The sequence below is a fragment of the Pteropus medius genome, unplaced genomic scaffold, assembly GCF_902729225.1.
Source record: "Pteropus medius unplaced genomic scaffold, Ma_sr-lr_union100, whole genome shotgun sequence".
NCBI classification, from domain to species: domain Eukaryota; kingdom Metazoa; phylum Chordata; class Mammalia; order Chiroptera; family Pteropodidae; genus Pteropus; species Pteropus medius.
The window spans coordinates 33190521-33214208 of NW_024340696.1; the positions used below are offsets into that span (position 1 = coordinate 33190521).

The window sequence follows — 23688 nt, forward strand, 5'->3', positions numbered from 1 at the left end:
TTCTTCACCATACAGCCAATAATCTGTGAAGATTCTCAGACAGTAGGCAAGTTTTAAAATGAACTAAATTATCCGAGGTAGAAGTAGATATGTGTCCCTCTTTCGTGGTAGATTTTCGCAAATGTTAGAATCAAAATGTTTTCTGTATATCTAGCAAGCATCCTGTATGCTGCAACTGAATAACACCCAGAATGCTTTCATTAGTGTTGCTATTAGAGCAGTTGAGGCTTTCAGATTTAAATGAGTAGCTGCAAAAAAAAAGAAAAAAGAAAAAAGAAAAAAAATTTGCTTAAAATCATAGTGTTTCTCTGAAGAATTTTTTAAATAGTTCTCATTAGGTATTTATTATTTCATGTCGTTGCTAAAAATCACAGAGCTTGAATTAACATTGTATAATCATTTACATTTAATTTTAAGGACAATTTGCTATTAAATGTAATCTTAAGTACTTTATATATAAAATAGATATGGCAAATAAAAAGAATCTTCATATTAGCTAATCTCTATAACAGCGCACAAGTCACAGAGCGATTTTCATACAACCCAAAGATCGCAGAATGCTAAACTTCAAGATTTAGAGATCTTCATGGTCCTATTTTAAATATGACTGAAGCTGCTGTTCAAAACCTTCAAAAAACAAAATATTTTAGAATAGACATTAAAGATAATATCTTATTACAGCAATAGCTTTCCAAGAGATTTCTCATGTCATAGGTGCTAGTTCCTTTGGTATGTGTAGAGTGATGTAGTCATTTTCTTGGTCCCTTTTGGAATAATCTGTAGTTCAGTCGGGCTTCTGAGCACGTTTCTCATCCCCCTTTTCCAGGTCCTTACTTTGTCTCTAACCATAGACCACGATGCTTCTTTTACAGCCCAGACTGAAGGTTGGACAATGGTAAAGGATGAGGGACACCAATCTCCCTTCCAGACTCATGAGTCTCCCTAAGCTTTCCAAACGCTCAGTGGTGTGCCTCGGAATTTTGCTGAAGTTTAGACAGTTGGTATGGAGATTGTCAGAACTGAAACCAAGTGGCTTTCGGAACCAAGATTAAAATCCAGGAACTCTCCAGCGTTAATTCAGACCACCACAACATCTATCATTCTCCATGGGTTGGTTTTCTTTCCGTGACTACTTAATGGGAGTGTTTATTTCAACTCTGCATTTCTCAAACAGAGTTATTAATCAGACCCATCTCCATATCCACTGTGAGTGAGACAGGCATAGTTCAGGCTTTCAGGCTTGCCAGGAGGGCAGTAAGCCACTTGTTTTTCTTGGCAGATACCTTTGTCTGCATGTGGTTCCTTCTCTTCTTTCCTCAGACCACACGATTCAGATTCCTTGGAGCCTAGAGGACCCTCAGAATTATCTTCACCTTGGCTACATTCTGTAGCAAGTACCATGTAGTTTAACCCTTCTTGGTTCTTGGTTTCCATTAAAGCAACTGATGTGCCATCACCCAAATTCAAGCAAATCATGTTGCCATTTTCATCTGTAAAAAAATTATTAAAGTTATTCTAGCATCTATTCTATTTCCTTTATTTGTAACGTACAGGATGTCTGAGAATTATAACACCACCAACTTTATACATTGGTTCAGCAAACATTTATGAGGACCGCTAAGGGAATACAGAGATAAATAAGACATGTTTCCTGTCTTCGAGGCTATTGCAGTTCAGTAGGGAGCAGATATGATATCACAGGAGATGACGTGCACTATATAAAGGAATATATAAAATGTGGTGAGAGCGCAGAGCTGATTAACTCTCCCATACAGGTAGAACAATTAACTCCTTTGTGATAAAAATTAAGTGGCCCTAAGATGCCCTTTTGGTCTAAAGTGCTTATCCTTCCCCCTTGCCACCAGAGCTAAAATATCTACCTTTAAAGAAGAATTCTTTTTTAGATTATGTAATATAATCATTTATTTAGATAATATTTATTGGATGCCTAGTGCATGCCAGGCCGTGTTTTAGGTATTGATGGCACAGCAATGAATGAAACTTGTTTGTTCTTTGGTTTACGTTCTAATGGGGGGAGACAAACAATAAATGAGTGTACAACTAAAGCTATGTCAGGTGGTGATAAGTGCTATAAAGGAAAATTCAGCAGGAAAAAGGACAAGAAAGTAACAGTGGCAGAGGGTTGCTATTTTAGATAAAGTGTTAGCAAAGTCCTCTCTAAAATTCAAGTCGGGACCTGAATTAAGTGAGAGAATTCACCATGTGGTTATCTTAGGAAGTAGATTCAAGGGAGAGAGAACAGTAAGAACTAGGGTCTGGAAGCAGGAGCATGCTGAGTGTGAACTGAGGAACAGCTAGGCAGCCAATATGGCTGGCGCTCAGTTGTCCCCCTGATATAAGTAGCATATAAACTATCAACACTAATTAGCAAATTTAAAACTTGTATATTTATGATCTCTAAGGATGAGATTCTCCAGGGAATGGACACAGGACTGGCAAGGATAAATGGAAAATGACATGAAATGTAATAATAATTATTGTTATTCACACTTATAGAGTACTTCCTATGCATCAGGTGCTTTTCTAAGCTCTACACTTACATTAACCCATTCTTCTATTAAGTAGATACTATCTCCATTTAACGTATGAGGAAATTAAAGCACAGAGGAGTTAAATAATTTGTCCAAGATCACACAGCTGGAATTTGAATCTAGACTGTCTGGCTTGAGTCTCTGTCCTCATTTTCACCCTCCACAAGGCGAGGACAGAGTTGTTTCCTTGGTAAGGAGGACCCACGTGGTGGGCAGTGTGCTCTACAGGGTCCTTGAGTTGCACAGACTCGGACACACATGTGTGTGGTGTAGGAGTGGCAGCAGAAAAATGGGCAGCCAGAGGGTAATTGATCCTCTTCACAATTACACTCATATTATTTTGTTTTTCTCTACTTAAAGGCTGACTTTCTTACTTAGAAAAGCATAAGAATTCCTGCTGAAACCTAATAGCAGAGCTTCTGAAACATTTCACAAAATTCTAGCCAATCGAGAAGATAAATATACACTGTAAAATAAATATACAAATATATATTGTGGGAATTGTTTTTTATCCACACTTTCCGATCTCTGTGTTGTATAGTACCTGGGTAAAAAAGAAAAAAAAATTACAATCAGAAATATTATTGTCCTTTCATGAAGTGTATTTGAAAAATCAGAAATATTTCAGCAGATAGATAATGGTCTTTTCCTTTTTTCTCCTCACATCTTCTGGCTTGAGAGCATCCAACTGTGTGGGTGGGGCCTGCTGCACTGCCAATCTTCCGTGCTCAGCCCTAATGTACATCCAGGTTGGGTTTATTTGGAATGAATTTGAAATTGAAATATGGGGAAAATGAAATAATTTCAAAGGACTAAGGGAAGTATCATGTACCTTTTTTTTTTCCTGGTGGAATTTAATGGATCTATTTACCAAATTCCAAACCTGATACAAAGATTATTTTATTCTAAGAGCTTGTGAATTACTGTCACTACTCTGTATTATTAGGTGCTGACTTTTCTCAGCAGATCCCCCCTCCACCCAATGCCAACAAACAGGATGGCCAAGTTACAGGCTCACAAGTTCTCTGGCATCATTTCATGTTCCTCTTCATTGTTCAAACATCATTATGGCATATTTCAAACCACATGAATAGTCAGAGAGTGTTGCAAAGTATCTCCCCTATAGAAATAACTTTATTAGATGCCAGGTTTGGTTAGTGCATAAGTGCTGAATATCTATGGAAGGATCTAAATATTATAATTATTGTCAATATGTACTAATAGCCATTGGGAAACTCATAAGAATAATTTGCTATATATGATAATAGCAATAGAAAATATCAAAAAGTGAGAGAAAGAAAGAAATGTTTAACTGTAAGTAGTCCAGTGGCCCAGATTATTGAGAAAATTAGGCGGTTCCTAAAGGGCTTAAAAAAAGTTAGGCTAAAGAAAAGTTTAGAATTTCAACAAAAACTTTAATCTGCAATATAGGTTGAGCTACTCATGTTACCAACTGCTTCACTGTCATACTTTTATCCTATTAAATAGCGTATTAGGAAACTTTCTAATGAAACACGATTTTTTTTCTTTGCTTATTGTTATTTGAGAAAAAAACTTTTATATAAAGCAAATAAATGATTTAAAAAAAAATTCTGGTGCCACATGTCAAAGAAAAATCATTAGCTAACTATTTCATTGGTTCATAGCACTTAGAGCAATATTTAGTAACTTGACCCTGGAAAGCTTTCAGCAATTAGTACATCTTCTTATTGCATAAAGAGATGGGGGGGGTTATGGGGGGACTGTTTGTTTATTTTTGTTTAAAAACTAACGAATGGAAAGCCTGCAGGTCAGACCTTAAAGCAGAGGTCCTGAACAAAGACAGCATGCACTCGGCAACCCTCTCTTTAAGAAGGAAATATTAAAATAAAGACTTCCAAGTAAGACGGGGTATTAACAGACGAGACATATGCCGGCTGACTGGCTATGTTTAGAACAGCAGAGGAGCATTTAGATTTGTTTCCTGTAGAACTCTCTGGGACTGATGAGGTGATGTTTACACAAATGTTTGGATGAAGTCACTGGGATATTTTTACTAGATGCCCAGATATGTTACTAATCTTCTCTCTCTATCCCCTCTCTACCCCATTAGGTCAGTAGGACCATGGAATAGGCATGGATTTATTGCTCCCTGTTAATTTTAATGCCTTTTTTATCTCTTTTCAAAAATGTCCTTCCCCCTGGCTTTCTTATCTTTTTCCATATCTCCGACAATAACAAAGAAGACAGATACTTCACTGACTTTGCTAAATATGCCCTTCAGTCTACAAAGTAGTATATGATTATTAAGTACATTTTCTTTTATTAAAAAGGTAATTAAGTTTAGGCTTGCTTTGAAGGGACTGTCCCATGACCGCCCTCCTTTTCAAATACGCAAACTCTGTCTTTCATTCTATTTTTTCTTTATTGTCTGCCACTTTTGTTCAGTCACATCTCAATTATCAAAATTTTTAGTCATTCCCACATCGCTTATTCCTTATCTTCAAAATTACATTCATTGTAAATAGCATAATGAGAATTTCCCTTTAACTAAAATTGCATGTCTGTCATAGAACAGAATTGCTTGTTTCTATTTAAATTATCAAAGTTTGGTTACATTTCCTGTTAAACTCTTCCTGTATCATTATTCTGCATGTTTATATCTGCTTCTCTATGTTTTTGAACACTATTTAGAATTTTAATTCAGTCTGCCCAAATAAATTTAATATAACCAGGATGAATTGGTACATCCTTTCTAGTAGGCCATGAGTAATGTTTTTTCACTATACCTAACTATGCACCACATTACTGGTAACAAACTAGGGTTTGTGCTGGCGGTTTCCTTACCCAGCTATGTCTCTGTGAAGGCTGAGAGCACAGGCTCTGGAATAGAGTCTGACTCCAACCCCACCTCAGCAGTATGACCATGGGCAAGTTGCTAAACTTCAGTCTTCACATCTGTAAAATGTGATAATAAAAATACCCACCTCATAGAGGTATTGTGAGGATTTAATGAGTTTACTACAAAACACAGTGAGTGGCACAGAAAAAAAGTGCTAAAATAAAGTTAGCTATTATTGCAATTAATAGTCATTTACAAAAAGGGTCTTATTCTGTGTATTTACTGTAAGCATTGGATGTTACTTATCTCAGCCTCACAGGTGAACTAGGTAATTCAATATGCTAAAAAGATTTTCTCAAGGGTTTATGGAGACTTCTAGTAGAGACTAAGCTCTCAGGCCCTCCTAACACCCATTATGGCAGCTTCCATGATTTTTATTAACAATGCGCACATATTAGAGAAAAGGATTCCATATGCAAAGAATTGCATTTGAAAATATAATACAAGGCAACTGTAAAATCCTTGCATCTTTTTGGAACTCTTCTGTAGCATTTGATCACTCCCTCCTTTGTAAGCCTCCATGAAAACACTCTCTAACAGCTTTACTCTTTCTTTTGTGGTTTCTCATCTCCATGCTCACCATATTTCTTTGTTGGTCCCTCCTACATTGGCTGTTCTCTCAGTCCTACACATCGTTCACATCTCTTCTTAGTCTGTACACTCTAAGTCAATGCTTTCATCTCTACCCTTGACTTCAATTAACATATATTTACAAGACAGGCCTTTCTCCTGAATACTGGGCTTCACCACTTATCCCACACCCAGCTCGAATCAACCATGTACAAGGCTGTTCCTCCTCCTATTGCCACATCTCTGGGAAGAGCACTACTTTTCGCCCTAGCTTCTCAAATCACTGGGGCTCATCATTATCTCCTCTCTCTTCTTCATCTAATTAGATACCATGTCCTATAGCATCTACCTCTGCGGTAACTCTGGGATCCATTTCCTTCTCGCTGCACCTATTACCATTTATTAATTCAGTTTTCATTAATTTTCATTTCTTACCTGACTAGTGTAACCACTATCTGTCCAATTTCATCACCTGCTACTTCCCCTCCCTCCATGTATGATAAACTACATACAGTTCTATGCACACTCCACTCACTGTTATTCCCTGTCTTTCTACCTACCGCTCCTTCTATCCTGAAATACTATTTTTTCTCTCCTCCCTGCAGAACTCAGCTTAGAAGTTACCTCCACCCAGCAGCTTTTATTGACTCTTCCTCTGTCGCACAGTGTGGATTCAGAATCCTTCCTCTGGACTCCCACAGAACATGGATTCCCTCTCAGTGACAACATAGAATGCCTCCTGGCTTCTGACAGATGTTACAGTATCTGCTCACCAAATCTTTAAAAATTTACAAATTTCATTTGTAAGGAAAAAAAATAGTGGAGAACTGACCAGAGAATCTACAACCCACTCATTTGTCTAGATTACCTAAATTTTATCTCTGAATCCAGCCAGTACACATACAAATATACTTAAATGAACATTTTTATAAATGGTTGTATATGCATATAAAATATCTAGAAGCATATAATCAAATTGCAAAATGGCTAGCACTGGGACGTGAAGACACAGAGAAAACAGGAGACTTTTACTTTTTACTCTTAGATAATTTTATGTTTTTAAAATAATAACTATAAATTACTTTTATAATAAAGATCTAGAGATAAGAGAAGCGATTTAGTAAGAAAAACGTGCTTTCAATGCAGTAAGCAAAACCACATTCTGCTTGCCTTTGAGATATCTATACATTCAACTCAACCCAGTTTAATTTAATGTGTTCCATGGGAATGCTGTAAAGAAAAAGATGTGAGAATATTTCTTTCCTCTGAGAAACTAGAGTCAACTTAAATTTCTTTAATTTTGTATGTAAAGTTTAACAGTGAGCTCTGCTTCCACTGGTGATTTTGATAAAATTTATTTAGAGAAATGCATTAAGTTTATCTGTCTTAGGAACAAGATTTAATTTTACTTACTGGCAAAGCACCGCATTGTGGTTCCCTAAAGTTGCCATATATCGGGCTATGCATATAAGAACTGGGTTCAGCAACAGCAGATTCAAATGGCTTGAGCAAAACAGTGTCATTCAATGAACTGGTGATACCCACCTTTCCGGTGTTGAGACAGTCTCATGACAAGAACAACTTTCAAAATCACCAGTAGAAGCAGAGCTCACTATTAAACTTGATATCCAAAATTAAAGAAATTGACTCTAGTTTCTTAGGGGAAAGAAATATTCTCAGTTCTTTTTCTTTAAAGCAGCCCAGTGGAATACATTAAATTTGGATACTTAACACTATGCCTTGGACAAAAGCCAATGACTATCTGTTAAAATCACTTTTAAAAAAAATTCTCAAAATTTCATTTAGAGAAATGCATGAAGTAAATGTTTAGAAAATGAGGACTTGATAGTATCTAGAATGGCTTACAGGTATGTTTTTCCTTATCCTGTGTCATCTTCACATAGGTAAGTATATGTTTAGAATCCTCTGAAAGGATGGGAGTTGCAGTAGCAGTTATAACTCCTAAGGGCTTGACCCTTGGCACTCTTAGATTCAGCTCAGTTCCATGACGAGAAGGCAGGTGGTGCCAATGTGAGCAGTATTAATAAGGCTTATCTAATGAGGGCTATGATGCGTGTTCAAGGAAAGCAGAGCCCTTTCCAATCTGTCACCTAGCTATTTAAGTTAAAGAAGCCGCATGATCAGTCTTATTTCCATTTATGCCATGGATCCAAAGTTACTCCAAATACATAGTTAGAAACATGGCAAACAAGACAAGCAGATATTCCTCTTGGGCTTCTTATTTTTCCCTGCTATTAGTCAAGTGCATCACTCAAGGTTAAGGTCTCACCATGGGCTACAGTAGAGAGATGACTCCATGACAGCCATCAGTGAATCATTGCAAATACCAAGAGGCCTAATTTCTGAGAGATTCTGAGTCATGATCCATCTTGCCAGGTTTATTTCTAAGCTCTTGCAGTTAAAAAGGGGGGTGGGGTGGGGAGGGGCGCCATGAACTTTTAATATTGGGAAGGAGTTCAAAGCAGCCAGAAAAGATCATTTTGAAATTCATTTTTATGTAGCCAATTAGGCAAATGTATTGTAATCTGATTTTGGAAATGAACTAACTACTCTCAATTCATTTTAATTTTGTTTTGTGCTCTTCACAGAACTACAAGGCTTAGTCTGTCCATCACAATAGAATGTCTCCAGAAGATTATTCTCTTATTTGCTAAAATATTGAAGTTGTGGAATCCAACTAGACTGTAGTAAGGTGTGACCAACTATAGAAGTCATACTATGAGCCAAAATACTCAGCAGTTAGAAACAATGGATTAGCAGTATGGATGGCTCTTAAGAACATACCACTTAATGAAAAAAAGAAAAGAAGCATTATATAACATAATAGCAGCTGTGAATACAATGCACATTTTGCAGAAAAATATACAAATAAAAAGATACACATTAAAAACATTAACGGCATGGGAGAAAGGAAGAGAGGAATATGGAGATAAAAGGACTAAAGAAATGAACAATATAAAAGAGGAGCCCTTCATGTACCAATGATGATAATGGACCATAAACTAAGAGTCTATAATTAATTCACTCTGCACTTGAGGTCCAAACTGGTGTGAGGGGTGGAGCAAAAGAACAGACCTCATGAAAATATAGTCTAACATGTTAATTCTCCTCCTTACTATTTGAGATTCTAAATCCAGAGGCCATATCACTATTCTCTTTTTTAAAATTTAGTATGCAAATCAAAATTATTTTCAAAGAGGACTATAATAAACTCTTACTTATTATGAGGATGGTGTCAGTATAATTTTTTTCTTACCCACAGTAAAATGTCTTCTGTATATCGCCAATCTTAACCTTATTCAATCCATGCTGTAGAGAAAGCCAGAAAATGTTGACGAAGAATCAAACTTACCTTCGAAGCCTTCATTTAGGACTCCACTGGGGTTTGCTTCTTCTCTGTATTGAGAAATATTATTTAACAAAAAATTTCTGAATAACTGAAGCTGGTCTTGAATTTTCTGGAAAGTTGGTCTTTGGTCAGGTTCTTGAGCCCAGCACTGGGCCATTAAATTCCACCTGGATATATGAGTAAAGACAAGAAAGTGAATGGTGATTGGATATTATTAGGCAACCATTACTGATAACCCAGTTAAGGTCATTTTAGAGGGTAAAAAAAAGGTTATTTAATTAATGCAATTAATTAATTATATTTAATATAAATGAAATAATTAATATAAATGAATCAGTACAAAATCTTTGGTTTCTTATTTAATAGTGGCTTGCAACATTACTACCTTTATTAGATAACACTTTTCTTTTGAAAAGCCAACATTATTTTAACAGTTATTAATCCAAATAAATAGGTAAACAGATGGTTGCATAATGTTCACTCAATACACAAGGAAACTAAGAGCTATAAAAAATATTGACAATTAAGAAGACTTTACATTCATATCTAAAACAAAATCTAAGATTACTCCAAACCATACAAATATTTAGTGGTAGAACCAGAGATAGAAGTCAGTTTCGATTCTAATGCCTTTACTCTTCATTACACTGTCAGGTTAAGAGATTCAGTTCCTCCAGCCATGATAGCTGGTTGATTAAATATTATCTTTTCCTTAACAGTTGTCTAAGAACTGTTGTGCAGCACTCTTAACCTGTGTTCATTCATTCATTCGGCAAAGATTTGTTGGGCACTTATTTTGTACCAGCAGTATATCCAGAGCTAGAGATGTGGCAGTATGGCTCCTGTCTTCATAGGGACATATGTAGTAAATGTAACAAGGTGATAACAATTATCTCATTACAAACCATATGAGCAAGAAAAAAAAGTAGCTCATTCATATTGTCTGTAACTAATCAGGTCTTTCTCAGAGCCCCCACCTAGCAGAAGGAAATTAACTGTTTTTAGCACAATGCACTTTAAAATCTAGTCCAATTCAATATTTTAAATAAACTTTTTAGGTAATGCTTAGTCTTTTCTGGATAATAGCTTAATTTTTCTTATTTTTAGACTATTTTACTCCCTCTATCCTCTTCTCCAAGATGGTGTCAGAATACACGATGGGTGAAAGCTTTCTGTGATTTTTAACAACACGGTGAAGGATCCTTTGGACCCCACTGTCCCTCAAAGTGAAAAGATCAGGAATTCCACAGGAGTGCCTGGTGTGCTCCACTCTGCAGGCATCAGCTGCTATCTGCAATCTAAGATCTCTTTACCTTTTCTTTTGGCCTTTCCCTACTGAACTGGTCCACCTTTTTCTGAGACTTCTCTGAGACTGTACCACCCTAGTATTTGCAGACAAGGCTCAGGGAATCCATTCCTGTTTCTGTTGCATGCCCACAGGGTACTCCTTGGCCTAATCTCTAGCTTTCAACAGAATGTTCACACTCTTTGGAAAACAAAGGCAGCTTAAAATTTCAAGCTACATGTTCTCAGTCTGAACAGACATTCTACTTTCTTCATGATGCTGGGTCTCCATGTCAGTGTGAGGGTCCCCTACTCAATGATCTCCTTGCCATTTTCCCACACACGGAGGAGTGGGCAGTTGCTTCGTGCTCTTGGTATTGCCCCCACCTAACGTGACTGAAGCCTATAGAGGAGGTTGCAGGACCTAAAAAACCAAGATCACCCTTCTGCCTCTCATCTGTCAAGGTCTCTTCTTACACTTCTCCAAGGCTTAGAAAGAGTGGGGTTTCTACTCACTTCCTCTCTTTTAAGTTAGTTCATTCTTATGTAGAATTTTAGGTCCTAGTCACTCAAACTTGGCATTTAATATGTTAACAATGAGCAAAAACTAGATAACGCTCTTTGCTGTAGGCTTGGTTTTCAAGTCTATGGACTTACTAAAAAGGTCAGGTACCTGTTCTCTTATTTGATTTTCTGGACCTACAAGGCAGATTGGGGGGCAGGGAGAGAGAAACTGATAAAAAAACAAACAAACTAGGAAGTATTTTATAATATTAGGACTATTATATCAACAGATAAATCTATAATTGCAAATTATAAGTTCTATAGACAATTGGAGGGATTACTTTGTAAATTTATATATGTGTGTAACCACTATGCTGTGTACCTGAAACTAATATAAACACTGAATGCTAATCTAATCAAAAAATAAAAATTAAAAAAAAAGAAATATGACTTGTATAGGATGTATTTGCCAAGTGCAAAGAACAAAACAGAAATAAAAGCATTTTTCTTATAAAAAATTAAAAAGTACTAAAGAAAACAAATGTGAAATCTGATAAAGATGGAACATTTTTGGTAAGTTGTTCACAGAAGTCCTCTCTGCAGTGGTAACATTTCAGCCGAAGAACTCTGTGAGGAAATAAGATGCCAGTTATGGAAATGGGGGTGAGGGTGGGGGATGGGAGTCAAGGAACACACTAGAAAAGGAAAAAGCACGTGCAAATTTCTAAATTTGGACAGAGCTTGGCACACTTTAGAATCTGAGAGGATGTGTGTGTGGCTAAAGCGAGGTCATTGACAGGGAGAGTATAAGAGATGAGGTCAGAGGAGGGAGGTAAGATCATGCAGGTCTCAGACCAGGCTAGGAGCTGAATATGACATTACAATGGGAAGCTGCTGAAAGTTTTAAAGCAGGCGTGATCTTTATATTTTTAAAGGATTACTCTAGCTGATACGTGTGGACTGGAGTGTAGAGGGGCAAGTTGAAAGCAAGGAAGTTATTAAAGAAGACTAGGTGAGCAATAACGGTGGTTTAGACTAAGGTAAAGGCAATGGAGCTAGAACAGGGACCTATTCAATCACTAGTTGACAATGATCCAGAAGTCATTATGGGTATTGTAGTTAAAATAGCTAGTATCTATTTTAGGAACTGTAATCTCCATTTTTGATAAGGTGGCATGAAAATTCCACTTCTATCTCTTTCATTTTTTGACAAACACCTCAGGTCGGAGTAAGTATTCAATATTGGAGTACTATGGGGAAAACTGATATTGGTCTACTTTCTAGTATTGATCTGATGACTTTTCATATATATGATGAAGAATTTACATTCTGGATATAGAGTGCCAAACTTGGCTTTATTTTTTAAAAATCAGAATTGTAGCTGAGAACCTACTCTTTTACATATTTCTTTATAACCTGAGGCATTTAGAAACAGGGATGATAGAAAGATCCCAATGAATGATGATTAGATTTGAAATAAAATATTGTTAAACATTTTAAGTAGTAGTTAAACCAGAATGTTGATGACTAACCTAAGGGTAGTCTTAGAAAGTGAAAAGAGAAAGTAAAGTATAATTTTCCACAGGAAGCATATCCTTTCTGAAAAAGAAAGTTATGATTCAAAGATATTGCCAAAGAATAGACAGACTCTCTCAAGACTTGTCATATTTTAATGATGAAGTTTTTACTTCTTTTCTTATTTATATCCTGCATCATTCTACAAAGAAGGTAAGACACTTCATGGAGATTATTTAGAAGGAGAGAAAAGAAAAGCAAGAAGCAAGAAGGGAGGGGATGAGGGAGAGGAGGAGGGTGAAAGAGAGAGAAGCTACCTTCACAGTTGCCACTTAGCCACTCTGCACCTCACCCTTTCACACTACCCTCCTAAATGTCAGCCTCTTGTTTAATCTATGTAATATTTAAGCAGATATTCCTATTTTTTTTTTCATTTATAGAGGCTTGATTTACATTGAGTCGCTAATCATTTTTCTTAATTTCCTGATGACAAAAACATATCACCTTTTCTCTTCCACCATCCAGGGACAAATGAGCACCAAACTGTCCTAGACTAAGAAAAGAACTCTATAAAGCCATAGTCACTTAAAAGTTAAGAGGACCACTTGGGCTTTTCAATGGCATTAAGCTGGCAGTGGAATAAAATGAAGCTTTCAAGAATTTAATCCTGAAAAATGAATTTTTTACATCTTCCAGGTAAATTAATAACAACTATTTCTTTGATATAAGATTCTTTCCTTAAAAATATGCACTTGTCACAATTCAATACCATGCATTAGGTATTTATATTAACTTATAGTTACAAATATTATTCTAAAATAAACTTACAAGTAATTAACTTTTGTTAAAACTTACCTGGGCTGGTTGTTCCAGCTCTAAACAGATACACACTCATACTGGAAATATCTCATTTAGCTAAGGGTTTAGGTTCAAATTCCTTCCTTCACCATGCCAACCCTTTACTCCTCTTTGCCTCAATTTTTTTTTGCAAAATAACACCAGAGTCATTAACTATGTTCATTATTAGCGTCTATAAGTAAAGTCCTTACATTCATAAAACAATTAAATTCAACAGATGAAAACTCCATGGCACCTTTCAGTATTAAGGGGGTAAGTTTCTATAGGTATTTAAACAAAGCACATAAAGTACAGATTTTAAGAACTCTCTTACTCATTATGCTAATCCTGGAGAGTCAATTGTCATCTAGGTGTACATATTTTTAAGGAGTGAAAATAAGATGGTGAACCTCTGGTTCTCCCATTGTTGCTCCCTTCATTTGAGAGACTGTTCAGTAATTCCAGTTGCCACTGTGATATATCTATCAGAGAACCCCAAAGAGCTCTCACTTGAAGTAGATTGCCCTTTGATCCTGTTTCTTTTTGAGAGTGGTGTGGTTGTTGTGCAAACCAAAAGCTGAAGAGAATACTGAGGACTGGGCTTTCCACCATATATCTCAGGCTATGGAGAGAAGAGAGGAATGCTCTGAACTCCTGCATTCCATTAATAGCTAAGCATAGTGTATCCATCTACAGGCTCACCTGACCCAGAGTGCATCCAGGTGCTGAGAATTTAAGCAGTGAATAGAAGGTGCAGCATGGCTCAGTGAAGACTTTCATCCCTCTAAGCTGGGCCTGTGATCTCAGAGAACTGCTTCAAATAAAAATCAGTTCTCTCTGTACTCTAAGGAGAGTAGTTAATCTTTATCATGACAACTTAAGGCCATGGCCAGATTGAATGGCATTGCTCAGAGCTCCATTTCCTAGCACAGCTTATTTTCCTGGTTGGCAATGAGTTAACCCTTCCTGGGGCTCTGAGAGTCACACAGCACTTGGAGAGAGGGCTGGGAGCATTGTTTACTTTTTAATTTATTGATGTTCAAATGAACTTCAAACCATCAATGGAAATTTTTAGTTTCATGGAAACTATATTTTCATAAAATTAGAGCAATAACCATATCCAACTAATTTTTCAAGATAAAATTATATAGAATATTATCATTTTCTGCTTATAATCAGGTACATTTTTTTCTAGCATTTTTCTAGCACACCTTCTTCTTCCTTCCAGTTGCATTTTTGGATACCTTGGAATAGAGCAAAGTTCAACATACCTACATTTTTCTGCTCCACAATAGAGCTATTAATCATGTACCTCTCTCTTCTCCAAACAATACAAACACATCAATCAAAATGTATACTACAGTGATTAATTCCTAAAGTGCCTATCCAAAAAAAAAAAAAAAAAATGAATTATTGTGATGAGGTATATTACCCCTGGGAGCAGGAGGGAATATGCCAGATAAAATTCTAACAGCACAATGAAAATTTCATGTGATTAAAATTCTGGAGAAATTTTCTGAGTATTTGATATACGTGTAAAAATGCAAAATAATGATTAGCTTGCTAATTATCTTAAAAAAATGTACTTCATATTTAGGTATGCTGGATTTCCCCCCTAGACCCTAGATCGAAGGTTTTCAAATTTTGTATAATTTCTTATCCTTAACTTACAAAATTTTCCCCATCTCTTCACAAAATATTTGAAGCATATTTTTAGGCATTGTTGCCAAACTTGTTCAGGTATGTGTATGTCTAATCTCCCTGTAAATATCCCAGAGGCTATAAAAGCTAACTTAGAAACAAGCAGTGATTCAAATCTTCTTCTAGCTGGAAGATTTAAATAATACAAAAACATTCACCAGTAGAACATCCAACCAAGGTGCCCAGATCTTAATCATCTTTTGGCTCCGGTCTGAATAATCCTCTAAATAACACAGCACAGTCAAGGCAGTAGAACCATGGTGTGTATCCGCATACTGCTAATTCCTTTTGCACTTGTCTGTACCACACAGTTTAGCACATTATTACATGTTGGCTTGTTATCCAGCTGCTCCATGTGTGTGTCTTTTCTTTCAAAACACATTCTGAGATGCTGAAGAGCCATGGCCCTGGTTTAAACAGCTCTTTATATCAGATAGTCCTTAGTATGGTATCATGCACATAATAAAGGCATTTATGCTTGTTGCTTGTATGTTCTTTTAGAAACTTCTTGGGTAAAACACCTCTTGGAAAAAGTTTCAAGACTTAATAATTTTCCATTATTCAAAGAAGGTAGATTAGTACTTAGCAAAATAACTTGGCTTGTTTTTCTTTTATAATTCGATCAAAATCACCAACTTTTTGAGGATCATGAATTTGTTAGAATTCAATAGTGGCCAGAATCAATTTGATAGTCACTTATACTAAGTCACTTCATGTTAAGCTCATAAACAGCTAACAACCTATATCATTTTTAGTAGTACTATATCCCAATATTGGCTATATCAGTCCAACTTCTAAACAATGTATTCTTATTTAATAGGATCTTTTAATTTGCAGATTAGAGTCAGATCTTCCAAAATAAAATGATATACACACATACACATACACATACACACACCATACACATACATACACACACACAAAGAATTTTATTTATTAGAATTCACTTAACCAGGAATAAAAATACATTCTACTCTTCCAATATTGTTTCTGAAGTAAAATATCATGTGTACATATAACTAAAAAGAAACCATCATGTATTTAGTAAATTGTCACAATCCATTTATATTTCATGTATGATATAAAAATATATAAATTCCAGTTTTTATTTTTAAATACTCTACCTATGAGGCACAAGATTGCATATGTACTTTTTTTTGGGGGGGGGCGGGTGCTTATGTTAACATAATTAACTTACAGATCATCAGGACAATGTCTCGGTGGCTCCAGTCTCCCTCCTGTTTGCACATAATTTAAAACATCAAGGTTGGAATGAGCTGGATAAGGCTGATGACCAAGAGTTAAAATCTCCCAAATTAGAATTCCAAAAGACCTAAGGATATTAGAGTTTGCTTTAATTATACTTATTACAAATGTCGTGTTTACAGCAGTTTCTCCAACGTAATGTTCCTGGGACTATGGGGGTCTATTTTGTGATAGGCATTATTGGCCCTATCAAAGGCAACTGGGAGACTTAAAAGCAAGTTGACCCCAAGAAAAAGTAGAAAAAAGCAACTGCCTACTAGCAACACTTAGTGGGACATCAAAGACGCCACAAGACACACACACACACACACACACACACACACACACACACACACACACACACACAATGTTGCTTCTCTTCCCTGGCTGAACCTGAACTGCAGACCTCCATTATCCAAGGCTTTTATGGTGTCAGTATGTAGACACACTTACTTAGGAGTGAGTAAGAAAGCATTTCACAGTTTTGTTTTGTTTTTTTCTGAGTTTGAGTGCTAGTAAACTTAGCGAAGGCATGAATAAAAACTGGCAGCACTGAAGAACTAATTTTATTTCATCACCCATTTTGCCTAGGGCCAGTTCAGCGCAACCATTATTGAACAAATCTTTACATTTTGAGCAGCTCTAATCAAAGTTTGGGGTCAACAAGCAAAAATGATGAGCTCTATTCAAATAATAAAAAGTTATCTAAACCTCCTCCATGTCCTAATCTTTTCAAGATTCATGATTTAAAGTCTACTTATAAATTAATGATCAAACATCCCAAAATAGCTGGCATCTGGACACATACTTGGACATTAATTCATAGGTACCAATTTCTATTAGTCATAGCCTCTACACTTTGGGAGAATAATAAAATACCTGAAGTAAATGTAGGTATTTCATATACACTAGTAAGATAAAGGATCAAAACTGATTGGGGAGAAGTCTCTAAACTTCTGAGACCCAGGAATAGTCCCACCTTAGCCACCAGCTTTTACTTTACTTAAGGCAAATCAAAACCTCTCTGGTCTTCTGTTTTCTCACATAAAAAACAGGATTCGATAACCTTTGAAGATCCCTTTTGGCTCTGACATGAGATGGTTCTTCCCACGTTTCTCTGTATCCTGTTAAGCTCACCACACATCAGACTGAGTCGTGAAGATTCCATCTATCAAACTTTCTGGAGCCATCCACCGAACAGGGAGCAGACCTTCTCCTCTCTTTCTATAGTAATCATTTTTATAGATGTCCCTCGCAAGTCCAAAGTCCCCAATCTTCACTATCCGTGATGGGCTGCTGTAGTCTTTCACAGAGACGAGGCAATTCCGAGCTGCCAGATCCCTACAACAGAAGCTATATTTAATAATAATAATAATATAATAATAATAATAAACATGATGATGTTCCAGAGATCAGACAAATTGTACTAGTATGTCTATAAAAGAGAGAATTTTTACAGAAATTGTTGTTATTTTGAAAGAATGAAAATGTTTAATTATCTTGTATGTTTTACCTAAACTACAGATGATTATTGTGCCAATATCCATAAAAACTTTGTATCCAGGATATCACTGTACCTGTGAATGAAGTGCAGCTGCTCCAAGTAGACACAGCCTTTTGAAATATCTACACACAGGTCTACAAGGTCAACTAAGGTGAGTAAAGGACCATGAAACTGTAAGAAATAAAAGATTATAGGTACTTCTCCAGTTTGCACAAAATACACACACTATACACACATATATAAATAAATGCCTCCATATTTGCACATGTACACACACTCATACATATATATTGTTTTAAAGGAATTTTTAGTTATGGTTACAATAATTCAAGCAAAGAGGAAGAGAACTAAACTTATATGCTTTCTGCCCAAATGTACATAAATATTTAGTAAGCAGAGGCGGTATGGGATCTTTGTTGGAAAGATCTCAGGGTATTAGTTCAGAGAGACCAAGATTTGAAACTCAATTCTGCTACTTACTTGTTGTATGAACTTGCTTATTTTGCTTTATTAACTCAACTTTCTCACAGGTAAAATGGAAATAATAATCCTGATTGTGTAGGATTTGAGATAAGATATGTAATCTTGCTGGTATATAAAAGCCACTTAATAAACAACAACTGCTCTCATAAGCAGTAATAATGATAATTTAATCAATGCTAGCTAGTTTAGTCTTTGGCTCAATGTCACACTATAATATTAGTCATGACCATGGGTTCATTCCTCATATGAACCCCATATAAATTGTCAGCAATACAGACACTATTTCAAGGTGACAGATTACTCCACTTATGTAAGAAATCCAGCACAAATAAACTGAACCTGTACTGGCTAGAATGATCTTTACATGAAAAATGCCAGTTGAAGCTTTTATTAGAACCATATGGTAAAAATTCAAAGTTCCTGCCAGGAAGCTACATTTACATACTGTCTGTCCCTCGCCATTTCCCTGCAATTACCCTGGTTCAGGCCTTTATCATCCCTGACTCATCTCAAACTTCCCATGTCTCCAGCCTCCTGTGCTTTAATTAGTGCCTTTCATTACAACCCACTGCTGGTAAGGTCGATTACAGAGTCCTGAGTACAACCCCTACGGCAGCCCCAGGCTGCACCAACCTCTCCTCATATCCATTTATTTCTCATTGTTTCTTTTCTCACCATCTGTGCTTCTCTCACACTGGGAACTTGTGGGGTTTTATACTTTCTCTGAATATCTCAGCTTCTCTTCTATATTCCTGCTATCATTGTTTCCTGGAATGCCCTCCTCATCCTTGATTTACATCCACATCTTTCACTGAGCATCCATAATGATTCCCAATCTTGAAATCCCTCAATTCCTCATAGACAAGTACTCTTAAGTGCTGCTCCCTCTGCCTCCCCTAGCAAGCTCATGCCTTGTCCTTCAAGTAGGAAGATTTCTGATATCTGGGATTCAACACTGCCATGGTTCTGCTCAACCACACTGAGGTCTGATTACTAGGCTAGACCTTGCTTCCAAGAATCAGTCCCCTGCAACCCTATTCAAGTCCACTAGATGTCTCACAGTCTGGGTCTGAGTACCTGCCAGGTATCCCAGCTGGTTTACTGGTTCCTCTGTGAATGAAACTCTGCTTTGCTCTTAACAAAACCTACCCTACTTGTAAGGACTCTCTTCACAGAGAATCTTGCTCCTGAACTTTAGTCTAGCGGTTAGCGCCCTGTTTCAGAATGCTGCCTGACTGCTTGCCTGCCTGCTTGCCTGGATCTCTATCGCTTACTCCCAAAAGCCCCTGTGACAGTCTGTTAGGACATTTCATCACCCCTTGTTGTACTACCTCCACTCCAGATGCTGCCCTGGGCTACCATCTATCATCTTTTGCTAAACCCTCCAGACACACTGAATTTCCATTCGGGTCTGTCCCTGGTCAGAGCCTTCCATGACTCATGTGGGTGTAGTTTCAGAGACTGTTCTGTCTCCCGCCTTGGTTATGTCTCCTCCATGAAGCCTTCCCAAGACTTCTCAGGTGGAAATTTCTCTCTCCTCTATGCTTCAGTAGTATATTCTCTACTCTATTCTAATGGGCCCTCCCACTTTCCACCATAAATGAGGTTATTAATATGTGACTTCCCTCCCCACCATGTGGCAAGTTTCTTGAGAGCAAGAGCCACATCCTTCACAGTTGTGCAATAAACACTGAGCAAATATTTGATGAATTCAATTGTTTCTGGATATGTATTTGTATTATTTCAATAGCTTGGTTTTGTTTGTTTTTACTTTGTTTTTACTTTCTGTGCCTTAATATAGTCTTAGAAAACTCTTGAGGGAGTTTTTGATTTGATATCCCATTTTACAGATGCAGAAACTGAGACCCTGAGAATGCAAGAATAGAATAAGGTTTATGGGCCTAGTTGCAGTCAATTTCTATGCAGTCAACCCAACAATACAGTCCCAGCATAGGGATAAGAAGGACGTTTGTGATTCTGCTAGAACGCTGCTCTGAGCCCTTTCAGTGGAGAGATGGATGGCCAAATGAACTGTGCATGATGAGGGCTCAGAGCCTGTGGTGTTCCGCTAAGGTCCCTGAACCTTAATTCTGGCACTCGGCACCTAATAGCACCCTGTCCTGTATGACCAGAATGACGGAGATGAAGCACGGAAACTGTCCTGCACAGGTGGCAGGAAAAGCAGTAGAAGAACTGAAGTGCACTTGAGAAGTAATTATTATAATCATCAGGACCCTGGATGAATAGGAATAATTTGCAAAAAGCAGATCTATGTTTTCTTTTAGTCTATCTTCATCTTCTCTCCTCAAAAAAAAAAAACAAAAAAACTACAGATAAATTTTCTTATTAAAGATGAAGGACTGATGCATTTTTGGTTTCACGGTTTCACTCTCTCCCCAAACCTTACTGAAATGACAGTAGAAGGGAAGTTTTTATAATCTCACAATACAAATAGATCAGAAGATTAGGTATAGCACAATGAAACATTTTGGAAGAGGGAAAGCAGATGGAGAAGTGGGAATTCAGAGGAGCCAACAGAAGTGAAAGCTGACCGCCTGCAGAGGGAGAAGATAAGGATTAAGCTGTTTTCACTACAGAACCCCATAAAGGCTCTGGAATTGGAGGTAGCAAGTATCTCTGAATGTAGGGGGAGTGGCAGGACTGAAAGCAAGAGGAATGTTTAGAAGTTTATTTTAAGGGGTGACTAAATCCTAGATCTCCCCACCACGGCAGGAGGCTTTCCTCTGCAGGAAACAGGCACATGTGCATGGAACACAGAAACACACACACACACACACACACACACACACACACACACACACACACAGAGCGGCACCATATTCAAAGATACCAGTCATATTAAGGCACTGTGCTGAAAATGGAGAGGGGAACTAAATGAGTATGCATGTGCTGAGCCTTGAGACCTCCAGCCCCCTTCAGCATCTTGACTCCCTGAACTGAGGCTTAGGCTCTACTGCCCAGTCAGGAAACCAGCAGGTTGCTTTCTGGCATATGCTAGGGAAGACATCCAATGCTGTCATGAGGGGACCCACAATGGAACAGCAGGGTCCGACCTGACAACCAAAAGGAAGCTGTCACAGCCACATAGGTTCTAGTCAGCTCCTTAGACCTTACTATTAAATATGAAGACCACATAGGTTCTAGTCAGCTCCTTAGGCCTTACTATTAAATATGAAGAATTACCCAACATTTGAGAAATTCCCATATTACAAACAGATCCCAGAACAAAGAAGAAAGGAAATTAGGACAATGCAGAAAGAAAATTAACTACTTTTAAAAACTACAAATTAGTATCCTAGCGAAATAAGAAAAATAAGAAAAGATTTTGCATGAATGAAATAAAAAACAGAAAATAATTTTAAGATGTGGTCAAAAGAACAAGTCTGTATGAAATTAAAATTTTAAGTTCTATAAAACAGAAAATCTACCAGAATTGAGAGCAAAAGGACAGTTGGAAAATAAGAGAGAACAGCTAATATAACAAAAGGATAAAGCAAAGCAAGCAGTCCATTATCTAACTAATAGGGTTTCTAGAACAAGGAAATTTTAAGGAACAAAGTGTTTTATTTACTATCAAAGAACTCATATGAAAAAAAATTTCTGGAGCAGAAAAGAACGTTTTTTCCCGGGTGAGTGTTGAGATGGGTGAAAAGTACCATAGATAAGGAGAGGTTCCTCAAGTTTTCCAAAGAGGAGGGGCAAAAAGCAGGTCTCTGATCATAAGTCCAGGAATCAAAATGACAATTGTAAAAGCTAGAAAACATAAATGTCATGGATTTATTGTTGAAGAAAGGGGGTTTTCAACCTAGAATCAGCCAAATTATTAATCCAGTGGGAGGGAAGAATAAAGCACATTTTCTCAAAGAGAGAAAGGGGGTGGGAAAAAAGGACCCCCCCCCCTCCTTAAAATCATAGAATAGAGGAAACAAAGGTCCAACGTGGAAATTACCAGGGTAAATGTGAAGGAAACTCCTTGTATCATAGCTGTGTAGACAGCCCAGAGAACAAGCACCCGTATTGGCCCAAGGTTGGAAGTGCCCAAGAAAAAAATGTTTGGTGCTAGATTATCTGATATATTTAACCATATTGAGAAAAGAGTTAGGAAGTTTAGGTATATAGAAAACTAAATGGGGGGGGGAGGGGGTGGAAGAAACACTTATTAAACTATCCTAAGGAAAAAAACACAATCATAGCATTTGAGTAATTTGGCTACAAATAATAATTACACAGTCAAAGTAATGTAAACCTGCAATATTGATTTATCTGAAAATTGTGGTACAGTCAGAGGATGGGAGAAACAAAGTTTTTCTGTGTGTAGAGCTGGTGGGGTTTGGGCTGGTAAATGAATAAGTCTAGGAGAGTTAAATCTTCATTTTTTATAGTAGGCAGGTAATAGATTTCCCCCAGGATTGACAAATTAATATGCAGTATAAGCAGAGTATTCATTTAGAAACCTAGAAGTAAGTATCATGAGAAATGTGTTGATGCCTGATATGTGGGGATTAAATAGCATTTGGGATGAGATAATGAAAAACACTATAAACCTTGTCATACATTTAAATTTTTTAGCTACCTACTGTGTAATTCAATAGAAACGAAAACCATTTTTTTAAACTACAGATTTAAATTTTAGTTACTTGTTTTGTCTCATATGTTTCTCATCTAATGAATAAAGTCCGTTCCTCCAGGTGCTGTCACCCCCTGGCACTCATTCCACAGTACTTCCAGTGTCCACTGTGCCAGGCACTGCTCTAGACACTGGGAAGAAAACAGAGAATGGATTTGGAGCTGCATTTTGTCAGCAGAACTGTGGAGCTGTCAGGAACTATTAGTGTGGCTGTAGGAAAAGAGCAAGGAATTGAATGGATGGCTTGGGAAAGGATGTATGAAATCAAGTTTTGTTTTGCCTCAATTAAGTATGAGCTGCCTATTAAAATCCAAACAGATATGTCAACTGGTAGGGACATAAAGTCTAGTACTCAGTAAAGACATAGGGCTGGAAATATCAATTTGAGATACATATAGATTCACTACAAAGAAGGATGTGCCTTTTCCAATGCCACATAATCTCTGTTCTCCAGAAAACATGTTTCTGGCAGTGAGGGACCTATTTTCCTGTAAAATACTGAAAATAGGCTCAAATAACCAGAAAATTCTAGACATTAGTCCAGGGTGCTAATTGTTCTAATCCAACATGAAGGAAATCTAAGAATTCTTTCCA

The 23688-nt window shown here is 37.0% G+C and overlaps 1 protein-coding gene across 6 annotated transcripts in view; it reads right to left on the reverse strand.

Annotated features, from left to right (window-relative positions):
- Nucleotides 1-316: 316 nt before the first annotated feature.
- Nucleotides 317-23688, reverse strand: part of ROS1 (ROS proto-oncogene 1, receptor tyrosine kinase) — a 112115-nt gene continuing 88743 nt past the window's right edge. For all 6 annotated transcript variants that reach the window (XM_039871067.1, XM_039871049.1, XM_039871073.1 and 3 more), the window contains 5 exons: nucleotides 18037-18134; nucleotides 17597-17800; nucleotides 16413-16547; nucleotides 9377-9540; nucleotides 317-1490 (listed from right to left, as the gene is read on the reverse strand). In XM_039871067.1, coding sequence (XP_039727001.1) covers nucleotides 1180-1490; nucleotides 9377-9540; nucleotides 16413-16547; nucleotides 17597-17800; nucleotides 18037-18134 — 912 coding nt within the window. In that variant the 3' untranslated portion in view covers nucleotides 317-1179. The remainder of the gene's footprint in view (nucleotides 1491-9376; nucleotides 9541-16412; nucleotides 16548-17596; nucleotides 17801-18036; nucleotides 18135-23688) is intronic.